The sequence below is a fragment of the Empidonax traillii genome, unplaced genomic scaffold (assembly GCF_003031625.1).
Source record: "Empidonax traillii isolate 1590-97213 ecotype Southwest subspecies unplaced genomic scaffold, ASM303162v1 scaffold697:size334835, whole genome shotgun sequence".
NCBI classification, from domain to species: Eukaryota; Metazoa; Chordata; class Aves; order Passeriformes; family Tyrannidae; genus Empidonax; species Empidonax traillii.
The window spans coordinates 1-25,606 of record NW_020955890.1 but is presented as its reverse complement, the minus strand read 5'-3'; the positions used below and the strand labels follow the sequence as shown (position 1 = coordinate 25,606).

The 25,606-nt window shown below is 50.1% G+C and overlaps 2 protein-coding genes across 2 annotated transcripts in view; one reads left to right on the top strand and one right to left on the bottom strand.

The window, feature by feature from the left end:
• The window catches only part of PCDH12 (protocadherin 12), a 10,530-nt gene extending 4,598 nt beyond the window's left edge, over positions 1-5,932 (top strand). Inside the window, exons 3-4 of the mRNA XM_027899978.1 lie at positions 55-206; positions 5,137-5,932. Coding sequence (XP_027755779.1) covers positions 55-206; positions 5,137-5,501 — 517 coding nt within the window. The 3' untranslated portion in view covers positions 5,502-5,932. The remainder of the gene's footprint in view (positions 1-54; positions 207-5,136) is intronic.
• On the bottom strand, positions 5,402-25,583 carry DELE1 (DAP3 binding cell death enhancer 1). The gene is made up of 12 exons (XM_027899965.1): positions 25,441-25,583; positions 25,263-25,359; positions 25,000-25,120; positions 24,541-24,684; positions 17,781-17,836; positions 15,952-16,045; positions 15,115-15,257; positions 14,092-14,250; positions 13,052-13,144; positions 9,594-9,750; positions 8,916-9,177; positions 5,402-5,514 (listed from the first exon to the last, which is right to left on the bottom strand). Exons 1-11 carry the CDS (start codon positions 25,545-25,547, stop codon positions 8,924-8,926), a joined length of 1,425 nt encoding a protein of 474 aa, XP_027755766.1. The 5' UTR covers positions 25,548-25,583; the 3' UTR covers positions 5,402-5,514; positions 8,916-8,923.
• Positions 25,584-25,606: the final 23 nt, after the last annotated feature.

Sequence of the window (25,606 nt, the reverse complement as noted above, 5' to 3'; positions counted from 1 at the left end):
CTCAAGGGGCTGTGGTGGGAACTGAAGTGACCCAGGTGCTGTGTCCCCTGGCAGGGCTGCAGGGCTGGACACTGACTGCCAGAGCACGAAGGACAGCGGGCACGGCGAGAGCGAGGCCGAGGACCGCGACTCCGACAGCGGCTTCGAGCTCTCGGTGCCGCAGCTGGTGGGAGAGGAGCTGGAGACCCTCCTGGAGCCACAGGCAGGTGAGGTGGCCTCGCCACTGGGAGCACGCTGGAGCTGGTGGGGGTTACAGCAGTGGGGTCTCCTCAAATAACCCCATTCAGGAGGTAAAACTGGCTGGCCTGGGGACATCTCATCTCCTGGAGTGGCTCTGACAGTGGCAGATGCTTGGGGCAGCATGGCTGGGCCATCCCAGGCTTTCAGGACCAGGCAGTGCACAGCAAAAAGGCACTTGCTGAGCCTCACGTTGGATTTGTTCCTGTGTTTGTGGAAGATCTTTCCCATGGATGTATCTGCTGTTGTTTAGCTGATGTGTGAGGTTGAGCTCTGTTGTTGTGTAGGGCTGAAGTCCAGTTTAACATTTCACCTGGTGATCTGCTTCCCACCACCCTGACCCAAGCCTGTCCTTTTTATGATCTCCCAGTTCATGCAGAGTGAGAAAGTGGAGAGTTGTCCTTGTCGAGCCCCATCAGGCTCCTCTTTCCTATCAGGCTGAACTAATCCAGTCTCATCTCTGGTGACCAACTTGCTGCTAATTTCAGTGTATGTCTTCACTGAGATGTGGTGACCAGAATTGTGTCCAGCGTTCAGGAGACACTGGGGTATAAGGAGGTTTTCTGGTTTGTTCTTCCTTCCTGTACTGCCCAAGCTCCACACTGAGCTCTGTCACCAGACTGTCTGGGGTGACTCCCAAATCCCTCCTCTGCGTGGCGGGAGAGTCACCAGTACATGACATCTTGTTCCCTAGGACAATTGTCCAAGAGCTGGTGACACAGAAATCCAGCAGCCACATGTTACTCTTGGCTCTCAGCATTCTTAGGTCCTTCACAACCCTCTGCTTTTGTGTGTTTCAGTAGAGTCAACACCAACACCATCCCCTTCTCCACATTATTTATCACTGTGATGAGCAGATACTCTGGGACTCTGCTAATGACCTCCCTTGGTGGGGAAGATTAATTTTTCCTACCCTCACTTCCCAGCTTTTAACACACATTAGTCCCTGGCTGTTGATGCAGGGACAGCTCAGGTCCCTGAGAGCTTGGCTGGTGCTTTTCCACCAGCTCAGGTGTCCTCTGTCATCATAGAATTGAATCCCAGACTGGTTTGGGTTGGAAAGGACCTTAAAGATCATCTCATTCCTCCATCTGCCATGGGCAGGGACACCTTCCACTAGCCCAGGTTGCTCCAACCTGGCCTTGGACACTTCCAGGGATCCAGGGGCAGCCACAGCTTCTCTGGGCAACCTGTGCCAGGGCCTCCCCACCCTCACAGGGAGCAATTCCTTCCCAATATCCCATCTAGCCCTGCCCTCTGGCAGTTTGAAGCCATTCCCCCTTGTCCTTGTCCAGGCCCTTGTCCAGTGTCACCCAGGACTTTTCATCCAGCCCTTCCAAAGACTCCAATAATTTTGCAAAACACAATTCCCCACCTTGACAATGTCTCGTTGGTTCCCTTTGGAACAGCACCTCCTTGTCCCTGTGCTGAGCCAGGCACAGAAAGATTTCTGTGAATCTGCCTGCACCAGATTCACCTTCACACACTTAAAAACTCCTGTCACAATTTCTCCTTCCCCTCCTCTGATCCCTGTTCATTTGAAGCAGTAGTTAACCAACAGCAGCTAATAAACCAGGCAATTTCATATCTGAGTTCCTCTGGCTCTCTGGGGTGAATACCATCTGGGCCTGACATTTTCTACATGTTCCTTTTATTGATTTGTTCTAAAAATCTCCTCTACTGGCATTTCAATTTGAAAGAGTTGGGCTGACTCATGTCCTGTAGCAGAAATTTCATCGTGGAGCCTCCACAGAAGAGGGAACTCATTGAGGTTTGCTGCTGGGGTGGTTTTAATTCCAGTGCTGGGCATTTTTTGGTGCTCTTCCTTAGGGAGAGAACCTGCTGCTTCTCCCCATTTGCCTTCCTGCTCTTTTATTCTGGTAAGGAGTAAATGAAGGAAAGGCTGGGTGAAGTGAGAGCTAAAAGGTTTTTGGATTTAAAGGTCCTGCAGCCAAGGGCAGGGAGGGAACAGGAGCCCAGGTGCATCTCATGGTGCACTGACAGGCACCAATCCCAGCAAAGGGATCTCTGCATCCAGTCCTGCCCACAAGGAGCATCCTAGAAAACTCACGCTCTGGTGGGGCAGATCCATGAAATGCCATCTCACATCATTCTTGGATCTGGTAGGAAAAAACTCTTGCCAAAGTACTGGAATTTCATGGAATCATTAAGGCTGGCAAAGCCCTGTCAGTCCAACCATCACCCCAGCACTGCCAGGTCCACCTCTAACCCGTGTCCCCAGGTGCCACATCCATGTTTCTTGAACACTTCCAGGGATGATGATTCCACCACTTGCCTGGGCAGTGCCTCACCACCCTCACAGGGAAGAATTTCTTCCCACTATCCCATCTAACACTGCTCTCTGTCAGTGTGTTCTCCCTTGTTCCATCGCTCCTTGCCCTTGTCCAAAGTTATCCAGGACTCTTCATCCAGCCCTTCCCAAGACCCTGACAAATTTGCAGAGCACGATTCCCCACCAGGACAATGTGAAGTTGGTTCTTTTCAGAAGGATCTGGGTTCCATTGCTCAGTCAGTGCCAGCAGGGAATGCTGAGGCTGTGCCCATGTGGCTTCCTGCTGGCCATTCCCAAGGAGGCTGCTCTGTTCCAGCGCTGAGAAACCCTCACCCTGAGCCCAGAGCTTCCCGAGAAGGAGACGGGGCGCAGACGCCGGAGCTGCCGGGCTCCTTCCTCCTCTCCTAAACACAAACAGAGAGGTGGACTTGCATCCTGAGAGGGAGGAAGGAAGCTTTGCTTGTGCTCAGGAGTATCTTAACAGCTGGCTGAGGCTGTCTGGGCCTTTGTGCTGTTCCCAGCAGGAGCAACTGTGGGATTAATCAGTCCCAGGCAGCTCTGGGGTTGTTTATGCTGTGGGATGAACTCAGCACCCTCTGTTAACACCGACCCCCACCAGCCAAGCACAGCCTCTCCCAGCAGCAGATGAGAGATAGAACTTTATTGATGATAAAAACAACCCCTGCTCTCAAAGCACCATTAAAACAAGGCAGTAAAGAGTTATTGGTCAAATTAAACAAACCTAATCAAAACGTTTCATGGCCACAGGACCATCAGCCCACTGAGTCGTGGCTCTCACTGCAGGGAGCAGACTGGTTCTGTCCTGCTCCAGAGCTGAGGCAGCCAAACATTCAGGGAATGCAGTGGCTTCTTGCAGACTGGGAGGAGAAAACTGGGTGTTTTAGAGCCAAACCATGGGGCTGCAGCACTCTTGGGTGATGTGTGAAGGAACAGTCACTGTGACTGAAAGAATACTGAGATTGCAGAAAGAAATCCTGGAAACAAAGCAACACAAAATTTAGGGGCTTCATCTGAAACAAAAACCTAAGTGATGCACTTGCCCTTCTCTCTTTACCAGGTTTAAGTCCCTGCTCTCACCCCATTCCAGCCAAGGAAAGCCATTTTTCAGAGAAAAGGGACTAGTTGGCTGAGGAGGGAGCCTTGTCCCAGTCACTGTGTGGGGACCCTGTGTCCCAGGCTGCGAGAGGATGCTGATTATCCTCTGGAAACAGCAGGATAACTGCATCAGAATGGGGACCCTCCTTCCAGAGGTCACTGTGCAAGTCAGAGCCACACAGTTATTAGTGACACCAGCTCTGGCCACCCTGGGACTGCTGTGTTTTGTTACCAGACACCCGTGAGTTGTTTACTGCTCTCATAGTGTTTCACAAACCAGGTGGTCACTTCCAGTCCCCCAGGGGTTCTGGGCTATGCTTTGGGAAGGAACAACGTGGGGCTGGAAGCAGCTCTGTGCTCCTCAGCACGGACTCTTGTTTACCAACTACCTCAAAAAACAAGAATCCCCGTTTCCTTTCCTGCTGTCTGACGGGGAAGCTATTCCAGGCCCTCCCTGCTATGGGGTCCTTCCTTTCTTTTCCAGGAGATGTTTATTCATGGACAGTTGTAATCACTTCTTCTTTTGCCAGCACTATTTTAAGCCTAAAGGTTTCCTTTGCCGGTGCTTCTGTCCCCAAAATAACGGCAGGTTGCAGCAGGTCCCTGGGGAGCTCATGCTTCCTTAGGAGCAGTAACCCCCACTCCTGGGGTGTCTGTCATGTTGTCCTGGATCACTCCAGCTTTCATTCCCAGTTTTCCCTGCACTGGTGTCATTTCAGCTCCTCTCCCCTCCGGATGGATGATCAGATTTGTGTGTGATTCTCCTAATCAGGTCTCGCCAGACCCGGTAACAGGGTAACAGTACCATCTGTATGCCTTCATACCTTGACCAACATGCTGGATGATTCCATTTTGGGACAAAACCACATTACTGGTGCACTAAGGAGCCTGCCCCAACCCCCAGCCCAGGCTCCCACTGCTCCTCAGCTGTTTCCAATTGAGGAACAACCACTTTATAGCTCAATTGTTTGTTACTAGTGCTCAACCACCCAGCTGTGCATTTTATAATCTAGAATTTCATTCTGCTATTATTGTTTTCACAATAACCCATTTCTTCTCAGTCTCAATCTGCCTGCTTAGCAGCAAATTCCCCCCCTGGAGTGACCCTGAAGGGAAGTCCACTATCTTTGTGTCCAGTACTTCCCCCTTGCAGGCTTTCCATTGTCAGCTCCCCTTTAGCCAGTCCTAAACCCTCCCTCTCTCCGGCTTTGCTAACAATTTAGTGAAGTGCCACTCCAGGCTGCAACAAATGAGAAAGCAAAGTGATTCTAATGGTTATTACAATAAAACAAAACAAACCCCCCCAGTTCTATTTTGCTTGGCTTTTCTAAGCTGCTGGGTTGTATGATTTGGTATTTTCTCTCCAGACCTGTTCACAATGACTCCTCGCAGTGATTTCAGGAGACCCTCTCATTAATCAATCATTTTATTTACTTGTTTTTTCCCCTCTCTTCTCTCCTGTTGTCTCCCCTGCTCCCTGTCTCGCTCAGAGCTGGCCCTCAAGAGGCTCACGGCCGCAGACCCCACGTGGATGGCTCGGCTCTCCTTCCCCCTCACCAGCAGCTACAAGGACAACGTCTTCTCCCCCGACAACCCCCACTCCTCCCAGGATGAGGAAGCTGCAAGGCAGGAGAAACCAAGGACCTTTGAGACCTTTGGCAAAGGTGCAGGGGCTGCCTCCGACGCTGCTGGGGCGAGGCTGACCAGCACCTTCCTGTCGGAGATGAGCACCCTCTTTGAAATGATTCTGTCCCAGAAGGTCCAAGAGCACAGCGAGACGGGCTCGGGGCTGCTGCGGCAGCTGTCGGCACGTGGGAAGGGCCTGGGGCTGGAGGACAGGCCTGCTGCTCTGTAGGTTCTGCTGGTGGCTGTGAGGAGGAGATGGGAGTCAGACAGAGCTTTGGGTGCACACGTGGGCTCCAGCAGGGTCACTGCACTGCCTGTGTCTAGACAATCACAACAGGCACGTTCCTTCCTTTGCCTCACCCCATCAACTTTCTCCATCATCGACTTCACCTTGTTTAGTTCCCCTCTACCTGCCTGTCCTTGCCTTCCTCCCCTTCCAGCCCCCCATCACACTCAGGTCACCCTTTCCTCCCAGGACAGGCCACGAGGGGATGGGGGTTGTTGGAACAGCCACAGCAAGAAGCATCCACAGGATCAGACTGTGCACCACCTGTCGTGGACTCTGACACGTGCTGCAGAGGTGGGCCCCAGGATTTCAGTTATTTAAATAAACCTCTTTTTTTCTAACATTACCCTCTCTGGAACAAGGTGCAGTGTAGCTGACAAACGTGCAGGAAGCCTGGAATGGCAGCTGGGAGAGCAGAGGACATGCCTGTTGTCTCCCACTGATCCTTCCAGCTTTTGTGGTTCTACCACTGTGAATCTGCATTTTGTTAAACACCCTAAAATCAGCACTGGCATCTTTCCTATGGCTGCACCAGGTGCCTACAAATTCCTTCTCCATAACAAATGGATGTGGCACTCACTGCTCTGGTCTGGTTGACAAGGTGGTGACAGAGATTGGACTCAATCTTGGAGGTCTTTTCCAACCTTAATGATTCTGTTCTATTTGATTCTTTTTGGAGGCCATTGGATTTTGGAGCATAGTCCTTACCCAGAAGCAGACAACAGATGGCTGGAGTCTGCCAAAGGTAACCTGGGAAAAGGGAAGCGTGAAAACACTGTTTTGAAATATTCAGTCTCCAGCTTCACCCTTATTACAGGTTTTCACTTTGATCTGTCTGTGTGTGAGCTGTAAGACAGTTTTGGGATAATTGCATGGGTGGGAAAACTAAGATATTGGTAACAAAGGAGGGAGCACACAGGTGTTTGTGCTTCCCCAGGGTGGATCTGCACTCACAGAGAATGGGAAGGCAGCTGCAGTGCATCCACAGGCTCACAGCAGTGTGTGGATGGCAGGGAAAGGATTTTGGATCCTGCACACATGGGGGACTCTTCTCTGCACCAGTTTGGGCCTTCCAGCTATGGTATAAAACACCAGAAAAGAACTGGGGCATGCTGGAGAAGGGGCTGTGTAGGTGGGAGGGGGGTCAAAGATAGAAATGAGGGCGAGCATCACCTCCCTGCCAGCACTGCAGTGTCACTGTTGTGACTGCCACCCTCCCCTCTGACACAGGGCACTGCTCCCACCACTCTGCCTGCTTCCCTTCATATCTTTACAGCAATAACACTGCATTGACTTCTCCACAGACACCCCAGCTCACAACACATTCAGGGCCAAAGCAAATTTGCTCATTTGCTGTCACATCAGGGGTGTTTGGGTGATATTTTTGGCTTTCATTTTGCTGTTAAGTTGAAAAAAAACAGGCACCACAATCTTGGATCATCTCACCAGTGTCCTATCCCTGCTCTTTTCCCTGCACCTGGAAGTTCCCAGCTTCAGGTGTGTACTAGCACCAGACAATCATACAGATCATTTAAAGCAGAGTAAATGGGAAAGTTATCCCTTTCTCTTGCTCTTGGAACCAAATGACAAGACCAATAGAGTAAGGTTTCCCCAGGTGGACTGTTTAATATCCAAAATACCCACTGTTGTGTTTGGAGCCTCCAAAATGCTTGCACAGATGAGCCCATGTCTGGCATCCATACACGGATGGCTTTGTCCTGGGTTTGCTAACAGAAATCTCTTGCTGGGTTGTTTCACAAACAAAACAGGTTCTTGCACCAAAACAACGACAGAGAGCCAAATTCCAACTGAGCTGCAGCTGTGCAAACCACGAGGGAAGCATTCTGGGACTGAGGAGATGCAGCCCTGTGGGAGCATCTCGGGAGCACACGCAGAGGACAAACCTCACACCTTCCTCTGCGAAGTTGCTTTGATGTGCCTGTTAAAGGACAATCTTTACACAAAAATACCTTATAATAAGCAGATTAAAAAGGAGACAAATTCCTCTCTCTCGGTTCAATTTCCTGATCCTGCAAACTGCTTTGGACCCCCCAGCCCCTGCCCCGATCTGAGCGGTGCGCAAGCACACTGTGGATTATCACAGAATAGGAAATCCACCCCAGGAATTTCCTGCTAATTGTATCCTGCCTGATAAAGGAAATGGTCTAAGAAAGCTTGGTCTGAGCAGAAAGAGAGACCAGACTAGAAGAACAATCAGATGTGTTGAGGGCTGGCTGTGCCCCTCCCTTGCTGAATGGAGACCACAGCAAGTTCAGGATGGGGCCATTGCCTTTGTTTTCCAGAGCCTCATCTACACAAAGCACCAGAGCATTGTGGCCACAGGAAGCTGGGCAGTTTGTACAGATGCCCTTGAACCAGTTTAAACTGGTGTGGACAAATGCCTTTTTCCGGATCCAGCTGCCCCAATGGCAGGAATTCTCCCAGCAGCTGCCTGCTGCTGCCTGCCAGTGGTGCCTTCCCGCTGGGAGCATCCCTTATCCACTGACTGGAAATGAGCTGGCGTGCTCAGCAAACACGTCCAATATAAATTTTGAAGCGAACCTTGCTCACTGTGACTCAGAGGGTGGTACTCATGGGAGCAGCTCACTGCCAGGGCTGAAGGAATAACAACTGGGGACTGAAGGACATGGTGCAGGACGGCTGAGGGCAGCTGTCACTCTCACTGGTACAGGTTATATGCCAAGAAACCTGTGTCCTAATAATGAGAATTCACTCTCTTGCTTGCACAGGTTTGGAAGCAGAGCCATTGCGAGAACTTGCCTTCAGGAGACAGCAAATTGCCCCAGAGAGTGTGGGCCAGACCCATCCCAGGGTTAGTTGCCAACATCACCGTATGGTGGCTTATAAACCTCACTGGGGGACTGTGCAGGACATGCAGGGCTACTGGAATTATAACCCCAAATCACATCAGTGAACAGTCACTGGCAGAGAATGGTTTGGGCTGGAGGGGATCTTAAAGCTCATCCAGTTCCACCCCCTGCCATGGGCAGGGACACCTTCCACCAGCCCAGGCTGCTCCAAGCCCCGTCCAACCTGGCCTTGGACACTTCCAGGGATCCAGGGGCAGCCACAGCTTTTCTGGGCAATCCATGCCATGAGTCTTTACATTGCTCTATACAGAAATGTAGGTGCATAAAGTAACATCCTTGTATGGGAAGGCAAGAGGAGCAGATGATGTGGTGGTGTAGGGATATCACAAAGTTTATTCTCAAACCCCTGGGACTTAAAAATGGCTCCTGTTCATGAACAGGAAGCTTTCCCTCTCCACTCCCTGCCAGTCTGCTTCCAGCCCCACACAGACCAAGGGTTGCCTTCTCCTGTGCTGGTGTCACTTACTGCCTGCTCTAGGAACAGCAGCTGTGGGGCTCCCAGAACTGCCTTTCCAGCGGCACTGTCCTGTGTCCGAAGGCACGGCTCCATCCTGCACTGCTCAGCAGCATCACATGGAGTCTGTCAGTGCTCCAAGAGTGGGGCAGGGTGAGGGCACACCCTGCCTGGGTGCTGGGGAGACCTGCAGCCACAGGCTCCAGAGCCCAGAAACTGGGGCTCGAGGAAGAGGCTCGTATTCCTGCAGGGAACGGATGCTTTGTCCGCACATCTGAAAGGACAGAAAGACAAGATATTAATCACAGAATGGGTTGGGTTGGAAGGGTTCTTGGAGATCATCTCATTCCAACCCCACTGCCATGGGCAGGGACACCTTCCACTGCCCCAGGTTGCTCAGGGCCCCATCCAAGCTGTCTGACACTGTGAAAGGTTGGACTCAATGATTTTAGAAGCCTTTTCCAGCCTAAATGATTGTGACACATCAGACTATGGGAGTGGCTTCTCCACTTCAGCTGGACTGGAAAGAGCTGGTCAGAAGTGGAAATAACTGAAAAGTAGCCCCTTCTCTTCAGTCACAAGAACTCCCTAGTGCCACAGCCCTTTGTGGCCCTTCCTCTGGCAATACAGGCCCCACTATTACAGAGTCAGTCCCCCTGCAGACCCACATCCCCCACCACCCCGTGGTACCTTCCAGCTCCTCTTCCCACAGCCTCAGTCTCTCCTGGGCGTGCCTGTTCCCAGCAGCAGCTGCCTCCCTGTAGTGTCTCAGTGCCTCTGCCAGGTTCTGCTGCACCCCAAGGCCCTGCTCGTAGCAAACACCCACGTGGTACCTGCTTTGGGCATCCTGGCACAGGAGAGAGGGAGCAGTGACAACAGCACAGGACAGAGACAGCAACAGCACAGAACACAGAGACTTTAACACCTTCTTTAAAGCTTACTGCTCCAATCTTTGGTCAGCTTAAGTTTACCCCTCTATCCCTCAGTAATTTAGTATTTTAGTCCCTCCTCTGAGCACACAGCAAAGCAGAATTTCTCCCCAGCTCTGCTCCTTCCTATCCCTTTTCAATTAATTTCACTGATTTCCCTTCAACACCCAGGTCTGTGTCAGGGGAACAAAGGAACAGCTGGGTCTGCAGAGCATCCTGATTGTCTCAGGGGTCAGAGCTGAGAGGATTCTGGCAGCCCTGGCTGCACCCACATCCTGATCCCACCCAAACTCCGAGCACACCCTGGGACTGCCCAGCAACACTTCACACTGAAATCTTGTAAAAACTAACAGATGTCACAGAGGTACTTGCTGCCAAGAGTTGAAAGATTCCCTTTGACAGCCCTTATGCACTGTCCAGCTCAGTCTCACCTGATGCTATTGCAGAAGAAATCTCAAGCAGCAGAAATGAAATCAAGTAAGTAAACACTGAGAGAAAACACCTGAACCATTCAGACACGTGTAAGTGCTGAGAATGAACTACAAAGTAAACAGTGTCACTGCAGATGGGTCAGTGAAGCCTAATCCAAACCTGTGCCACGTTTATGTGTTAACTGTGCACTTTATCTCTGAAATCTATCAGGAAGAAAAGATTCTCAGGTGGCAGGAAATCAAGATGAGTCGTGATGACTTTAAAAAGACTACATGGGCTAGTGGTCACACAGACCTTTGCAGCTGCACAACCTGAACAGTATGGCTTCCAGAAACATGATATAAAAAAAAAAAAGAAAAGGAAAGACAAGAAAAAAAGGGAAAGAAATCAAGTAGCAAGTTTTCTAATAAAGCCACGAGAAAAGAACATATTGCAAGTGTTGCTGCCTGGGATGTAGCTGGTAGAGGCAAGTGAGGAACTCAGTGAGTGGGTGCTTTGCAAAATGTTTCAAGTCTCAGTTTATGACAGCAATAAACTCCTTTAGAGATGAGATAAACTTGTTGAAGGATTGGCACTTCGGCTGTGACAAGAGATAGGGTTCAATCAGAAGTGCTGCACCAACCACCTCTCCCAGGATGAGCACCTCAGACACAAGGCTGCGAGGAGAGGAGATCCCCAAATTAGCACGGCAGAAATGACTGAGATATCCTTGGAAATGGGGAGGTCAGGCTCAGTTCTCCACAGCACTCTTTAACATGGGTTTGATATTCTATGGCTATGAAATATGGGAGGGTAGGAATTGGGAACCAAAGCAGAATAGAGCTCTCTGCAGAGCAATTTTTGGAAGGACACTTGTCAGAGTTCCCTGCTCTGCTCTAGCACCCAGGAACAACCAGGCAAACATTGAATCCAGGGCCTCCTGTGCCTTTTTTTTTGAGTTGTACTAAATGGGGCTGTCCTTGTTTCACCCATACCCAGCATCCTTTGAACCAACTAAACACCAATTCACGCTCTAGGGTAGTGGGAAGGAACACACCCATGGACCCTTCTCACAGGAGAACATGGGGGGTCCATCCCAGGGAACCCCTGCCCTCAAAGCTGAGGCTCTGCTACATCCACAGCCAGCGTCCACTGGGAACCAGAGATGGGGAGGGCTGGATGGGGTCTGAGAACTGCCATGGCTGTGACTAAAACATGCCAAACACTGATCTCCTGGGGGGCACCTGACAGATTTTGTGTTGTTAAGGGCTTACCAGTAAATGACAATCATCTGTTTGATAATTCAGTTTGATACTGTGCAGCACACACATCTGACTCCAGGCTGGAAGAAAGGGGCCAGTGATGCAGCTTCTGAGAGATCTTTAGCAGATTCAGAACTAAATACTGTGTACCAGGATGTCTGGGCTGCTGTGGCTGGTCAGGCCTAGTCCCACCAGTGACCTGACAGTGTCTGCACTCTAGAGGGAGGGTGAAAACCCAACCGGCAAAGTTTGCAAGTGATGTAATGTTGTTCAGAGTGGTCAAAGTTACTACACAGAATTAACTAGAGAAGCTCTCACAAGACTAAGAGTGGGCAACACAGACACACAAGAAACAGTATTGCCAAATGCACAGTAGCGCTGATAGAAAGAAATCTGTGATATCACACTGTGATAGTTCCCCGAGACCATCTAATCACTGCTCAGTGTCAGGCAAAAGGGCAAACAGTATCAGGAATTATTGGAAGGGAATACAGAACAAAGCAGAGGATCTCATTATGTGAGATCCATGGCATACCTCCATCCTGAGTCCAATTTTAGTCCAAGCATCTTAAAATGGTCAAAGGAGAATTAGAAAAATAGAGAGAAGGCTGACAAGCAAAGTAAAATAGCATAACTGCACAGGGAGACAAACTAAACCAGAGCTGTGCAGCCTGCAAAAGAAATGACTCAGAGAGGACACACTAAAGGGCACCACAACCAGAACTATTAGCCAGCAGAACAGGGAATGGCTATTCATTATTTTCCATTGCACAAAAGCTGTGGGAAGTGAAGTTAAAATGAGCAAGTTCTTCAGAAAAAAACTTGCTCTCACAATGCAGCTGAAAACAAGGGGACAGTGGCAGTGCTGTAAGGAAACACAACTGTGGGATGCAGAGCGTGGGATGTCACACCTGTGCTCCTCCGAGAGCTGCTGAGGGTTCAGCAGCAGAATTGTGCCCACACTGTGGCACTGCCCTTCAAAGAAAACAAGCCTGGGTCACTGGGAGAAAGTGGAAGCAAGAAAATTGCTGGAGATTCAGACGACCTGTGAGGAGAAACTGCAACAATGGGAGAAGAGTGAAAGGAGATTCAAGTATTTAAGTATGTTAAAGGTCCCCAAAGAAAAAAATGAATCCAGAAATAGTCCTTTCATCCTCTCTACAGAAGGCAAGAAACAATGGGCCAATTTTGAAGAACAGATTTGAGACAGACACAACAAAGTTCTAAAAATGATGGTAGTGAAAGATTTTGACTGAAGAGGGTGTAGATGCTCCATAATGGGAAACGTGTCAAAGTCTGCTGGATGGATACAAGCACTGGTGCTTTAAGAACTCCAGCAGGGCTGTTTTTATCTCCATGTTTTGTAGGGTCTGTGCCTGGGGCCTGTTTCCTCTCCAAGATGCACCAAGACTCCACTCTGTCCTTTCACACTGTGCAGTAAAATCCTGACACTCGGGCCCTTTTCCAAGAAGCCCTGGAATCTGCCACCATAACCTGGAACAATCCCAAACTGAGGAAAATCAGAGCTTGCACAGGGATTACTTACACCACTGTTTGCTGCCAGCAGCAGGTACTTCAGACCCCTCTTTTCCTGGGGCTGCAGCCCCCTCATGTAGAACACTCCAAGATAAGCCTGTGCCTGCAACAAAATCACAGGTACAGATCAGCCAGCTTGTCCTCCCTTAATTACTCCAGTTCTGTTGCTGATTTTGCAAGAAGTTGCTCAAATGCTGTGGCAAGACAAGTGTCCCAAGGACCCTGCTTGCTGCAGAGTCTGTTGGGAGAAGGGGGGCTGTACTAGGAAAAATCAGCCTGACATGGTAAACATACAAAAAAATCCCATTTATTTATCAACTCCACCACACATGCAGTTCTCATCACCAGCCCAACCCTGTAAAAGCCAGAATATCCTTTCAAACTGCACTGTGGGAGGCAGAGCCAGGGAATGGCTTTGACTGATGAGCTGTCCATGAGATCCAGCAGATTCACTTCCTGGAACAGGGTGGCACAGGAGGTACAGGCACTGCCAGCACGACTGGCACTCACAGCAGAAGATGGCACATGGGCCTAAATGCATCTCCTGGAGAGAGGGAAAGGAGGGCAGGGTACACAGATCCACAGGGATGAGTCATCTCCCAAGTCACAGCTACAAAATGAGGATCTGTTCTTCAACCATTTCATGGAAGTTCCTCCAGCAAAGCAACACTTGGAATTGAGAGGAGATGGAACACTGAGCATGTTTTCAACTGTAGGTCAGTTCTCTTAAGCCAATGCTCCGATCTAAGAGCCACATTAAAAACAGACACTCAGTGTGCTGATACAGCTGGTACCCAGCTCCCATGTGCAGGCAGGGTTGTCTCCCAAACACTGCCAGGAATATAAATCTATAATCAGACAACCACGGAGTGGTTTGGGTTAGATGGGACCTTAAAGATCACCTAGTTCCAGCCCCCCCGACTGTATGTTGGAACAGTTTTGCTTCTAGTCCCACAAACAATACTTTCTAGGATGTCCTGTGGCTCAAGCCCTTCAGTTAGGGTTCTCTGCTGGCTCTCTCCCGTGACCCCCCAGGCTGCAGACACTGACCTCTGTGATGCCAGCCGTTGCTGCTCGCTCCAGGAATGTCAGGGCCCTCTGGAGCCTGTCCCACCGCTGGCCAGGGCTGTGCTCCAGGAGGTACCTCCCGTAGCGGTACTGGGCCATGGCGTGGCAGCTGCTGGCAGCGTGGCAGTAATAAAGAGCTGCCTGCAAAGAGAGAAACCCACCTGTGTGAGCCAGGTAATATATGCCCTGGAAGATGATGTGACCCCTCTCTGGGCAGGTGAAGCTTAACCCCTGTTTAGATCCATCACAAGCTGCACATGGTTCCCCCCGCAGCTCTGCCACCCCTCCCTGCTGAGGAACAGCTTTGTTAAACCAGACAGTGGGTTGTGACTACTCCAGAGCCCTGGAACCACCCTGCCTGCTCTACTCAAACCTCCCCAACTTGAAGGGGGTGGCACCAGACCAACAGTTACTCAAAAGAAGCTGCTTTTGCAGCTCTTCCCAGTTCCAGCAGCTGTTGGCTGCAGCCAGCCTGCACTAGGTGGCAGGCTCTAGTTACCATTCCCAAACTGGAGATTTAGGAAGCCCTCGGATGTGCAGTGGTGCCTTAAGTACAGCAACATGACAGGTTTCTCCTTGGTCCCCTTCTGGGTGCTGGTGGCACAGCCTGTGCACCTGGAGAAGCCCTCAGAAGCTGTGGGAAAAGGAATCTCGGAGCACATCTCTGAGGGGAGCGATGGCACTGAAGTCAGCTCTGCAAACCTGCAATTTATATTATTTCCAGCAGTTTCTACGAAGTCTCCAGAGCCTGGGCACTGGAACAGGCTCCTCAGAGCAGTGGTCTTGGCCCCAAGGCTGAGAGAGCTCAAGGAGCATTTGGGCAATGCTCTCAGGGACAGGGTGGGATTGTTGGGGTGTCCTGTGCGGGCCCAGGGGTTGGACTTGATCCTTCCAGCTCAGGATATTCCATGACAATCCCATACAAGGAAAAAGCTCCCGAGCACTCAACAGAGAGCACTCTCCTGGTCTGTGCTGCACACACACAACCCTACAAGCCACGGATACCTTTTCCAGGTCCTTCTCCGTGCCTCTGCCATGCTCGTAGCACAGGCCCACGTTGAACTGGGCTTTGCTGTAGCCCCGATCAGCAGCCAGTTTGAAGCAGGTGAAGCCTGTCCTGCAGTGCCCTGCCCTCATGCTCTCCACCCCTGAGGAGAACACAACGTCAGAACAGGGCGAATGCAACGGTCAAGCTTGGCCCCGAAGGCAGCGATCTCCCCCTCCGCCACCCAGCCTTCCTTGGCTCATGCCAAGTGCTCTGGGCCACTTCCCAGCTGGCTCAAGAACCCTCACTCCAGAGTTTCCACAAGGAAAACAGCAATGCTGCACTTTGGGGATTTTTCCAGCCTCGCTACAAAGAGGGATCACGGCTAACACAGCGTATGGCCACACTGCTCTTCAGGGCTGCAACCAGTGGTGTATGTAGGGCAGGGACTTTTCTTACATCACTCCCTCTCCCCTCAGCCTTTCTTAGACTTGCAATTCTGCAATTGCTTTTTCAGCTTGCCAGAAAGACCATGAGCTCAGACAATAAAAAAGGATACGAGGATGTGACATCTTGTGTTGCAAAAAAGACAGAGATGGCTTAATTTCCAACTACAGATGTCAGGACAAGAATGTAGGCTTCAACCAAGCCTGGACTGAAACATGCTGATATAAATCTGGTGGCAGGATGGGACAAAGGGCAATAAATCTCTCAGAGCACAGTTAAAATTGCTGAAAGGAGGCTTCAGCTTGGGCATATGCCATCTCTGCCTTCACACAAGACCTGCAATGCTTTGGAGGTCCTCCAGAATGAGAAACCTGTGGTTTAAGGGCAAAACAAACCCAAGTCCACATTACCGAGGATATTCAAGGCAATGGAAATATCAATCCGGAAAATCTGCTGCAATTGGAAAGCGGCTTCCTCTAAATGCCCTCGCTGAGCTGGGTCACCCTGAGGAGTTAAAGAAGAGAGCTGTTAAGGCAGCAAAATCATATCAACCCTACAGGAGACTCCTGCTTGGAAAAGGAGCAGTGAGACCGTTTGTGCTGTATTACAGTTACCAGGGAGGTGATGTCATCTGGTGTCAGGTGTCCATGAAAGACATCTCCCTGTCCTACACAGCCATCTACCTAGGGAAGCTGTATGGACACTGCTCACCTCCCCTCTGGCCAGGGAGCTTGGTGCAGCCTCCTGGACATCATCAGATCTTTCAGGATTCAGCAAATACCTGATACTACTCATTGCAATCTGCAGTTTCCTCCCGAGAGGCAGCTCCAATCTCTGGTCTGTGTGAGCAGGGACAGCCCCAGGGAATGGCTGGAGCTGTGTCAGGGCAGGCTCAGGGTGGATCTCAGCAAAAGGTTCTTCCCCCAGAGGGTGGTTGGCACTGAACAGGCTCCCCAGGGCAGTGGGCACAGCCCCAAGGCTGCCAGAGCTGCAGGAGGGTTTTGACAACACTCTCAGGGACAGGGGGAGATTGCTGGGGTGTCCTGTGCAGGGCCAGGAGTTGGACTCCATGATCCTTGTGGGTCCCTTCCAACTCAGCACATTTATTCTGTGATTCTATGATAACTTCCCTGTCCAAAATTAACCTTACCCCTTATTCCCTCTCCCACATCGTGCCCACACAACAGTCCCTGCCAACACACGCTCACATATCCATACGTGCTTTCCCGGTTCCAGCCGGGCCCTCCCTCAGCAATGCCCGGTGATGAAACGCTGCCTGGTAGAGACAATGAACAGCACGTTTCCCTCCAGCACGGCCCCGGGAGGTGGGAGGAGGCTCAGCCGGGCCCGCAGCTCACATGCCCCGAGTGCCATCGAGTGGCAGCAGCGCTCACTGCACAGGGACTCACCAAACTGCCCCACTGTGGCCAGCACTCGGGGCTCCCCTCCCACACCTGCTCCACCACCTGCTCCAGCCTCTTCCTACAGCCCTGCCCCGCTGGCACCTCCCAGCATGGGCAGATCACACTCACCCCCTCAGCAGATCAAGGAAAAGCCTTTTTGGTGCCTTTTTCAGGAACCTGCTCTGGTAAATGCTGACTTTACCTCTGCTCTGCTCCCAGTGTCCTTGAGCAATTGTTCAGCTGACTGATTAAAACAGGGAATTATCTGCATCTAAGACTATGAATTGCAAGGAATTAGCAGGTTTAATCACAAGAACAATAATATAATCTATGGCCTTGTGATCTCAAGATGATGCACTCTCTTCAAGCCCCTCTACACCAGACAAGAGCCAGCCCTGATATGCAGTGTTTGCAATGACACCACTTTCTCCAGTCATGGGTTGTCTGGTAAAAAACAAAATAGCAACAGCATAGGAACACCCAATGAAAGATTGCATCAAAATGCAAATACACAGGCACAGACTGGTACTGCTGGATTAGGGTTCTTGGTGATTTTTTTTTGTTTGTTTCTTTGTTTTGGTGTTTTTCTCCATTTTCCTTCAGTGGTTCGCCACCAGCAGCCCTTTTACACAGACACTTGAAAGGATGGGGATGCCAGTGTGCAGTTCCTGGAACTTTGCTCTGGCTAAAGCAGAGGGCAGCATATCACATCTCCTTTCTTGTTCCAGAGAACAGTCATGTTTGTGAGTGTATTGCTCAGGCCGTGCTTGGGGGGGCCCTGGGATTCTTTCCTGCAGGGAGGGTGCAGACAGAGGGTGTGAACCATGAAACAATACCTTTGCACTGTGGAGAAGTGGCCCCACACTGGAGCTTGCAGGGATTTGGAACTCCCCTACATAAAAAAACCAAAAAAACACAGAACAAAAAAAGCAAGGTTAAGCAGTGCTGCATCTTTGCCTCTTCCCATCCTCTCCGTTCCATAGCTCTTACCTGAAGAACTCATCTCCCATCAGTCAGGGACATTAAAAGAGAGAGAACACCAACCAATCTGACCTTTGGAGCAAAGCAACCATGTGCCACAGGAATCCAGCCCTGTGGCTGCAGCTGGTTACAGAGCCCCTCCAGAAAGGCCCCTGGCTTTGGTTGGAAGACACCAAAAGGTTGAGGATCTCCCATTTCTTCTAAAAGTGTGTTCCACTAACTTGTAATTGCTGCTTCAGACCTCTGTGCTTCCTTTCAAATTAAAATACAACTGGTTTCTGCTCCCAGGCACTGGCTCTTCTGGGTTTTTTTCTTCCTCTTTACTAAGAAGCCAATTCCTCCTTTTGAAAGCCCTGACACGACTAATCAACCCCTCTTGATTCCTGTCTGTGATTCTAAACAGTCTGTGCAGTTCATGTCTTTTAACTGCAGTACTTTTCTGCCAGAGTTGATTAATTTTATGACTTTCTGCCACTATTCCTGAATTTTGAGCATTGTCACTGAAGTACAGACCCTCTCACTAGTGTCACAGGGGGACATGCAAATTCCTAGCTGCCTGGTTTGCATGTGCTCCAGTTCCCACTGGAACCCCATTGTGATGCCCAGGGCATGTCAGCTGAGGCTCCTGCCTCCCTAGCTCCTTTCCCAGGTAATTTCTTCCCATGGGACACAAGGCGATGATCAGACACCTTATCTGGCTGCATCAGATGCAGGCTCTGGTTATCCCCCACTATCCCCCCCAGCTCACAGCTGCATCAGTGCAGATACACTGGTACAACCCCGTGTCCAGCCACTGTCTGCCCAGTTTCAATCAGAATTATCTAGCAGAGGCATCTCCAGCACAGGCTGAGCCACCTTGCTGGGCACACATTTGTGCTGGCAGTGATTACACAGGCATTTACTCCAGCTCCTCTAAGAGGACTGTGACCTCCACACAGAGGACAGGCAAGGCCAAGTATTTTTAATCTGAAACCCCACCCTCCCCTGGATCCCACTGGACATTTAACACCAGGTGCTGGACCCTGGATCACTCTGAGCCAGAGCTGCTCACACGAGCTGTGCCCTCCCCACATCTTCCTGCCTCCTCTCAAGCTGTGCAGCTGCAGAGCAGGGAGCCAACACAAGCAAAAAAAAAAATGTCCTTTTAGGGCCTGATTCCTTAATTCCTGGCACTATTTGGCTACTCAAGCACTTGTGCCAGCACAGCAGCAGGAATGAGGGGTGCAAGAGGCAGGATTGCTCCCTGCAGTGCCTGGACCATGTCACAATGTGCAGGAAGCCGTGGCCTCTGTGCCAGCTGCAGCCTCATTATTCTCAGACAAACAACTCCCCTCTGGCTGTATTAAAATGTATTTTATCTGAACAAGCCCCACTCACCCAACAGGCAACATCGCTCTGGCAAACACAATTTCTATGCATCATTCCACCAAAAGTAGCATAATCTGTGAATTTATTAGTTGTGCTTTCCATTTATTTTCAGATCAGGCACCAAATTATCTGATCTTTCTCACTGCAAGGCTCTATCTCTTGTTCAGGTATCTCCCTGGTGATGTAATTTGGGTTTTTGCCACACATACAACTGCAAATCCCATGAAAAAAAATCCGTCTGTGTTAAGAATTCTCCCAGTACTTGTTTAAACAACATCAGTACCTCCATGCTTTTAGGAAACCTTACATTTTGCACAGACATCTACTCCTAAATCAGAGTAAAGCATGCAGTAATTTGGACAAACCATTAAACCACGAAAAATAAACAGCCACTAACTCTGAATTCTGTCAGACTGCAGAACCACCTTGTTCCCCTCTCCCACTGGAAAACCCCCCTCACTCAAACCCCAGTGATCTCCCCAGAGCAGTTACCTCTCCCAGAGAGCATCTGGAAGAAAACACAGGAACCAACTGATCCTGGCACCCAGCCCCACCTCCTGAAGGACCCCACACTGTTTTGGGTTGGGAGGGGCCTTAAAGCTCATCTCGTTCCACCCCTGCCATGGGCAGGGACACCTTCCACCAGCCCAGGGTGCTCCAAGCCCCATCCAACCTGGCCTGGAACACTTCCAGGGATCCAGGGGCAGCCACAGCTTCTCTGGGCAACCTGTGCCAGGGCCTGAATTCCCTCAGAGCTCACCTCTGAGCTGGGCAAGCCTCAAATCAGAACTCCTCAAGAACACCCCCAGCAGCAAAGAATCCCTTCAGCAGAATGAGACAAGCAGCTTAAACTAAACTTCATCCTGACATTAGTTAATACAAGTTCACCCAACTGCTCCTTATTTCTCAAGCTTCCAGCAGAACTTTCCAGCCTTTGCAGAAACCCATCGCTACAGTGCACACACAGAACCACGTTAAATTATTCTTCAGGTTGTAGGTGCAAAAGCTGGGAATTCCACAGCCGGAATTTTCTGTGCAATTTGGTTTCTACTTCTTCAAACATATGCTATGATGTAACATGAGTACACATCCTTTTTCTAGTGTTCTGGATGCCCAGCACTCACATATTCAGCAGTTAATAAATATTTTTGTCTTTCCCCACTGTTCATCCTGGACTAATGAAATGTTGCTCACATCTAGCTCCAAATGAGGAATTAATAATCTTCTCAGAGACAGTTCTAGATTGCTCATCCCAAAACATCCAAAGGCTTCACGAGAATGAAGTCACAACAAGAGCTGGACAAATTCCAGCATTTCTGCCTCATGGAAAATTTCAGTGTTTCCAATTGGTTTCATTGTGCTTTGAAATGAAAACACACTTTTGCGATGTCTGTAATCTCGGAATTGAAATAACGAATTTTACAGTTCTGCCAGGGGTAAAATACAACTCCCCAGGGCAGCATTCAGCTGCTGTAACACTGAGACTGGCTGTAATCACCTGCTTGCTCACTATGTGCCTTTAACTTCCAGCAAAAAGGCTTCAAGTGAGGCAGGAATTGCATGAAAAAAAAAGGATGTAAACATACAGCTGAGGACCTGCTGATAGCAATAACCAGAGTGCTATTTAAAGCAACTTTTAAGTTAATTTCCCAAAGTTTTCTTTTAAAACACACTGAAGCAATAAATTCTATGGCATTTTGCTACATTAAAACTGGAATGGCTCATCTGCGACGCTGGAATGTTGGGATCCATCCCCCCCAGATCTTTGCTCCTGGAGGTAGTGACAGCAACAGCAGATAGTCACTGCACATGGAGAGCAGCACCAGCAGGTCTGGAAATGAACTGAAAATCCTGAGAGAAAGGGGAAGGACATGGAATTCTCTCCAGAAGATCCTTTGCCATCGCTGGCAACAGCAAACTGGGGCAGGGAAGGTACATTCTGCTCCACTGAGAGTTCTGAGGTCTGTTCTCTCATGGCAAGGCTTTGCCACCAGATTCCTCTGCGTCATCCACCAGGCGTCTGTCCTTCCCTTCCTTCTGCTCTCCCCAGCTTCCTGCCACACTCTGGCTCTGCCAGCCTCATCCTCTGTCAGGAGCTAAATACCAGGAAAAAAAAAAAAGCCTCTACCTTAGGTAGGGTCTCCTGTAGAAAGCAAAATGTATTCTGGGAAAAAGGGATCACTGAGCTTCACTTTGCACGGAGAGATTCACAGGACTTCTCACATGACACAACTATGCAATTTTTCAGGCTCTTCAGGGCTCTTCACCCTGACTTCTCTCAATAAATTCCCACAAAATGGGTGCACAGCATAATGTGCAATGGAACCTGAGGACTTATGTCTTGAGCAAAATCAAATTATTTCTGACATATATTATCTCTGACAACTGACAGTTGGAGATGCTTGGGCAGAAAGGGGAAGGAACAGGGATTATAAAGTCACACTCTCCCTGGCAGAACTTTCCAGCAATCAGCTGTTCTGTGATCTGAGCAGGAGGTTTGGCTGGACCAATTAAGTCTAATTTGAAGGTGCAATTTTACCTAATCACTTCTTGGAACCCACTTATATTTTGGCCTGTAGCAATCACTTCCACAATTTACCTGTGCACTGGCCAAGCATTTACAGCCTTTTGCTTTTTTCCAAACTTGCTATCTGTGCGCTTTTGCGCTGCTATTAATGAGTGGATTATGAAAAATATTGTCCCTATTCACTTTCTCTCAACATTTCTAGTTTCACAGAGCACCAGCAAACACACCCTTTGCCACTTCCTTTTTTTAAAGCTGAAGAGTCAGTCTCTATTTGGATGTAATTGTCTCCTTGTCGCTCTTTTCTCTGCCAATTTTGTCCTCATTTTTCAGTGCCTTTTAAGTGTTCAAGACATGGCTGCATCCCAGACTCACACAAACCCACGACACTGCCTTGTCCTCAGCTCCTTCCTTTACCATAATTAACATTTAATTGCCCTCAATGCTGCCGAGCACTGAGTTAACCTTATCAAAAGCACATCGACAGTGGCTTTAAATGTTCCCTCTGCAACACAATTATTAATTTGACACTCTTCATTCTGCACCTGTATTTACAGGCACACTCCCCTGTGTACACTCATTTAACCCCCCTTGGGATTACCCTGGGTTTAGTTCTAGTGCAGTCTTTTGCTGTGACTTTCACATTTGACTGTGCTGAATAATTCTGTACCAGTTGCTGCTTCTGTCACCTCACTTGTCACCTCCTTTTTCCAAATCACTGCTGACTGTGCTGAACAGAACAGGTTTCAGCAAAGGACTGTGGGCAATCCACCAGGAAAAGCTCTGCATGGTGAAAACTATTCCTTGTGCTTTTAGGAGTTACAAGCTCAAGAGCAGCCCCTCCGTGTTCCCTCACATCAGCTTTGATTCTCCAGGCAGTTTTGGTTTAGGTCCTGTCTGAAAGATTTTTGAAAGCTAAAGGCTGGATAATCTTGCCCCACATGCCTGTTGACTTCTCCAAAGAACTCTTAATAGATTTACAACTCTCTTAAGTCTCTGCAGTGGAGCAAGTTGGCCTGAGAAACGGCTTACTAAATCCTTCCAAGACCTGTGATTCAGCACATCATAGACATCTATCTCATCCTGGTATCTGACACCTCTACTCCCTATCAGATTTTCCATCAAATTAGAATTACCTTTTTTGCAGTTCTGTGGCTCAAACAAACACACACCCAGCCCTTTTTAAAAGCCTGAGTCCAATCTGTCAGTGCTCATTCCTCTGGTCATGGAGCAGATCTGAGCCTAGGATTACAGATCATCATTGGAGGCTCAGCCATTTCCCAGCTTCTGAAGAACATCTGAACAAAGACCACGTGGCCTTAGTGACTTGTCACTGTTCAATTTATCAGTTTGCCTAAAAGCTCTTCCTATTGACTCTCAGCAGGAAACTGTTTGTCAGACACACATTCACTCTGGAATGTTCAGCTGTGCCAAGTGAAGGCATTGCTGTCTCCCCTTCTTCCCACCACTCCTCCCAGAGCTCCGTGTCCAGTCACCTGGCAGTCAGTGTTTGAGTGCTTCTTAATCTGCTCCAGGCAAAAGCAGATGGGTTAAACAGCCTAATTGGCAGTTTAGGTAAATTAACCTGGCTGGTTTCCTGGAGTTAATTAGGAGACATGGAAACAAAATGCTCCATTTGCCAACTGATGGCAATGGTAACCTCTGGCAGGAGAAGGGTTTGATAAGCAGAGATGGGCAGTAGCTTAAATGAGCACAGAATAAAGCCAAACTTCTGAAAGAAACAAAAAAATGGGGAACACCCCTGACCTTCTCTGCAACACCTTCATTATTTAAATTCCTCCCTGTGAGGGTGGGCAGGCCCTGGCACAGGTTGTCCAGAGAAGCTGTGGCTGCCCCTGAATCCCTGGAAGTGTCCAAGGCTAGGTTGGATGGGGCTTGGAGCAACCTGGGCTGGTGGAAGGTGTCCCTGCCTGTGGCAGGGGGTGGAACAAGATGATCTTTAAAGTCCCTTCCAACCCAAACCCTTCTGTGATTCTATGATTTAGCCAACATTCCTGGCTGGTTTTCTTATGTTCCTCTTCTACACCATGATCATATGTTGTCCCCGTTTTTACCTGCTCCAGCAGGCTTCCTGCTTCTAACAACTTTCCTGAGGCCATCATTAGTATTTATGTATCTAGTGAGTAGCCCTGCTGTAGGTCTCATCTGATCTCCCTTGGTGTGACTTTGAATTTCTTATGTAGGACACACTTCAATTTTGTTGGAGTATATCTTTCTATTTTTATAAAACTCATTTTAATAATGTCTTTGATACCTCCTTCCACTGTCTTATCTACAGCATAAGCGCTCAGAGATCCATCCTCATCTTGCAGGAAGGAAAGAATTCCTTTAGTTTCACACCATGTACACAAGTCACCCAGATCAGTGGTACAGTATCCTCCTGAATCCTTCTGGCTTGCAGACATCTGTCCACAATAAGAGGACAGAAATGGAGCTATAATCAAGCCACTAAGGCAGAGCACTGTTGGTAAAGCTGTTGTCACCTGCAGCTACAGCACAGGCTTGTCACTGCCCTCAGGAGATCTTTTTCCTCCTGTCTCTGGACTCCTGATTCACCTCTCTGAAGTTCTGTGTTCCCAGTCTCACCTACCTCCTCAAGGGTCAGTAAGTGGCTACACACTCCTTGGCTTCGAGCTTTGCCTTGGGGAAACTCCAAAGTCCTTCTGCCACAAGTACCCTGCCCTGCAGCACATTGCACATACCTACTTCTGCCCAAGGCTGGCTCTCTCCTTGCCCTGAGGGGATGCCTGAGGATGAATTCTCTGCTGTGGCCTCTGGACTTGCTCTCTGCAGGAACTGGGACCCCAACTGCTCACTGGGACAGCTGGTTGAGGCTTCAGTCACCACTGTAACACAGAGCACAAAAACTGTCTGCTTTAGGCAACAACACCGGATCTACTGAATGAACTTCTCACAGCCAAGCAGGAGGAGAGTTCACCGAGAGGAATCCAGGGCGGAAATCAAAGGTAAGGGATTAACAGAAGGTTAAGCAAAGTGGGATTGCATCATATCGTTAAGAAGCAGAGGTTCCCTCGACAGACACCAGCCCTCACTCTTCCCAGAGAGCCTGAAATCTCCCAGCTCCCTCTCAGCCTTGGTTGACACACCACGAGGCACAAACCCCACCCGGCTGCCTCCCACTCCCCGCGGCCGGAGCTGACCTGTGTGCTGGGGGGGCAGCGGGGAAAGCCAGGGCCACCTCCGCTCCCTCCGGGCGTCCGGCAGCGACCTCAGCCACGCCACCTGCCTGACGAGCTGCAGGAGCAGCGCGCCCAGCGCTCCCTGCACAGAACCACACGCGAGTCACGGAAAACAGCCCCGACCCCTCTTCTCGCCCCGCTTCCACCCAGCCCCTCGCCCCCGGCTTTGTTTTGGGGCTCCCACCCCCCGAGGTGTCCCGGCAGGGTCAGGGCGCGCTCCTCACCCAGGTGACAGCCTCCAGCACGGAGTAGCGGGGCACCAGGCGGGGCAGCGGCTGCCGCCTCTCTCCTCGCTCCGGGCCATCCTCACACGCGGGCGCCCTGGAACAAGCACAGACACGGGCCCCGTGAGGCCGGGCCGCGGCGCGGGGCCCCCCACCCGCGGGCAGGGCTCGCACTCACCGCTCGGGGCTGTGCCCGCGGCCCTGGCCCAGCCCGGGGGCGCAGGCGGGCCGGGCGGGGGTCGGCCCGCAGCGGCCCCAGCTTCGACCCAGCAGCAGCCGCCACATCGCGGCCGCCGCCCCGTTGAGGGCATAGAGGCCGGGGAGCGGCCGAGGGGACAGCCCGG